A 2500-nucleotide genomic window follows, 5' to 3' on the forward strand; every position below is an offset into this window, starting at 1 on the left:
AAGCTTGGGAAAAATGATGTTTTTCAGAATAAAAGCCCCACACAGTAAATGTATCCTTAATTGAAGCTCAGGAAGACGCATGATTTCAAAGTAAAAGCCCCATAGAGTGGCTGAATCCTACCATGAAGCTAAGGATGACAAATGTTTTTTCAAAATAAAAGACTGTTAGAGGACCTGTATCCTAACAGGAAGCACAGGATGAGACGTGTCTTACCAAAATAAAAGCCCAGAGAGTAACTGTTTCTTTTATTGAATCTCAGGATGCCACTTGTTTTTCAAAATAAAAGACCACTATAGACATTTTGTCCTAACACAAGGTTTCAAAGAGGAATATTTTCACAATAAAAGACCAATAAAGTAACAGTAATCTTAATTGAAGAAAAATTATGTTTTTCAAAATAAAAGCCCCACAGAGTAATTGTATCCTATAATGAATCTTAGTAAGGGCATATTTTCAAAATAAAAGACATATAATTTAAGTGTATCCTTAATTGAAGCTCATGAGGCATCTTTTCAAAAATAAAATACCAACAGAGTAACGGTATCCTGACAGGACGCTCAGGAGGATGCATGCTTTTCAGAATAAAAGCCCTCACCCTGCTGGAGCCCATCACGATGCTCTTCTTGTCCAGATCCAGCTCACAGAGCAGCTCCTCCACCGCCTTAAAGAGAGAGAGGAGGTCATTATTATATATCCTCTTATTATTTATTCTGCACTGTGTGTGTGTGAACGTCTGTGACTCTGACCTTCCTCTCGTCGTGGTTCACGAACATGGAGGCGTAGCGTTTCATTATCGGAGGCGACAGAGCCTGGAAGTGACACCTGAAGTCGCTCAGAGTCATGTGCTCCGGGTAGCCTGAGAGAAAGTTAATTGTAGAGTATTTCAAAAAACTAACACTGTTAAATGCATATAAGGGACCTTGGAAATAACGTCGCCTTAACAACCAACACTCAGGATTCACAGATATCTGAGTCTGAAGTCACAACAAAACACTTTTAAATCAAAGAGACTCAAAAAGGGAGAGTGAAGATTAAACACAGGCTAATGGGGTAAAGTTAATACGTGACACTATCAAGGTGAGAAATGATCGTACCCCGCAGAAACGTTGCTATAGTCACAGTAAAGTGTGTGTGTGTGTGTGTGTATGTATGTGTGTGTGTGTGTGTGTGTATGTATGTGTGTGTATGTGTGTGTATGTGTATGTGTGTATGTGTATGTGTGTGTGTGTGTGTGTGTGTGTATGTGTGTGTGTATGTGTATGTGTATGTGTGTGTATGTGTGTATGTGTGTATGTGTGTGTGTGTGTGTGTGTGTGTGTGTGTGTGTGTGTGTGTGTGTGTATGTGTATGTGTGTGTATGTGTGTATGTGTGTATGTGTGTGTGTGTGTGTGTGTGTGTGTGTGTGTGTGTGTGTGTGGCCTAGCATTACTATACTTGTGGGGACCTAAATGTATTTACACAGTCACATGTGGGGACTCGCCTCCCTTATGGGGACAAATTGGAGGTCCCCATAAGGGGATTCATTAATTTTAGGGTGAAGACTTGGTTAGGTTTAGGCATGTGTTGGTTATGGTTAAGGTTAGGATAAGTCTCCAGGAAATGCATGTAAGTCAATGTAATGTCCCCTGAAGTGATGTATACATGTTCTGTGCGGGTGTGTGTGTGTGTGTGTGTGTGTGTGTGTGTGTGTGTGTGTGTGTGTGTGTGTGTGTGTGTGTGTGTGTGTGTGTGTGTGTGTAGACCTGTGCGGTGCAGCTGCAGCGCAGAAAGGATCTGGGTGGAGTTCAGCTGGACTCGGAGAGAAGGAACATCAAAAGCTCCAGCTTCTACTTTAGCACCGACGCACTGAAGGAAGACGGGGCGCGCTCTGCGGATCAGATTCACCAGAGCGTCCTGCAGGGGGTCACAGGTCACACAGCATGAGGGGGGAAAGACCCTCCAGAGGAAGACAGGTCAAACAGCATGAGGGGGAAAGACCCTCCAGAGGTAAAGGAAATGTGTTTAAATATATGGATATATGTTCTGAGATGTTTAAAGTAGATTTGTGGTCAATGCGTACAGAGATTTGTTTACGTGGAGTATGTTTATTTGTAAATGTGTAATATTATTTGTTTTACGTACACTTCTACTTTACGTACACTTTTATTTTCAAGTGTGTACTTTTATTTGTAAATGTGTACTGACAGTTGTTTATTGAACTGAGATTTACTTTCCTTGCATGTTGACATTAATCTGAAGATTTGTGTACGCCTGTAAAACTCAAATACATTCCAAGAACCTGAAATATGGATTTGAATAAAGACACGTGACTCACGGCCTGCAGCTTGACGGCGATGCTCTGGGAGTGGCGTCTGATGGCGGCCATCCCTCCGCTGAAGGTTTTCCGGATGGTTCCGTTCCTCTGTAGCGAGCGCTGACTCGAGCCCTCGAGACCCGCCATGCCCCGACAGAGAGGGGGCACCGAGACCCGGGGGGTGAACAGGGCCTTCACTGCCTCT

General features: G+C 43.0%; 1 protein-coding gene across 1 annotated transcript in view; it reads right to left on the reverse strand.

The window, feature by feature from the left end:
- The window catches only part of myo18b (myosin XVIIIB), a 56368-nt gene that overhangs the window by 26838 nt on the left and 27030 nt on the right, over nt 1–2500 (reverse strand). Inside the window, exons 19-22 of the mRNA XM_079659985.1 lie at nt 2317–2500; nt 1745–1895; nt 748–857; nt 552–662 (exon numbers count right to left, since the gene is read on the reverse strand). Coding sequence (XP_079516111.1) covers nt 552–662; nt 748–857; nt 1745–1895; nt 2317–2500 — 556 coding nt within the window. The remainder of the gene's footprint in view (nt 1–551; nt 663–747; nt 858–1744; nt 1896–2316) is intronic.

This window comes from Notothenia rossii, assembly GCF_949606895.1.
Source record: "Notothenia rossii genome assembly, chromosome: 11".
NCBI classification, from domain to species: Eukaryota; Metazoa; Chordata; class Actinopteri; order Perciformes; family Nototheniidae; genus Notothenia; species Notothenia rossii.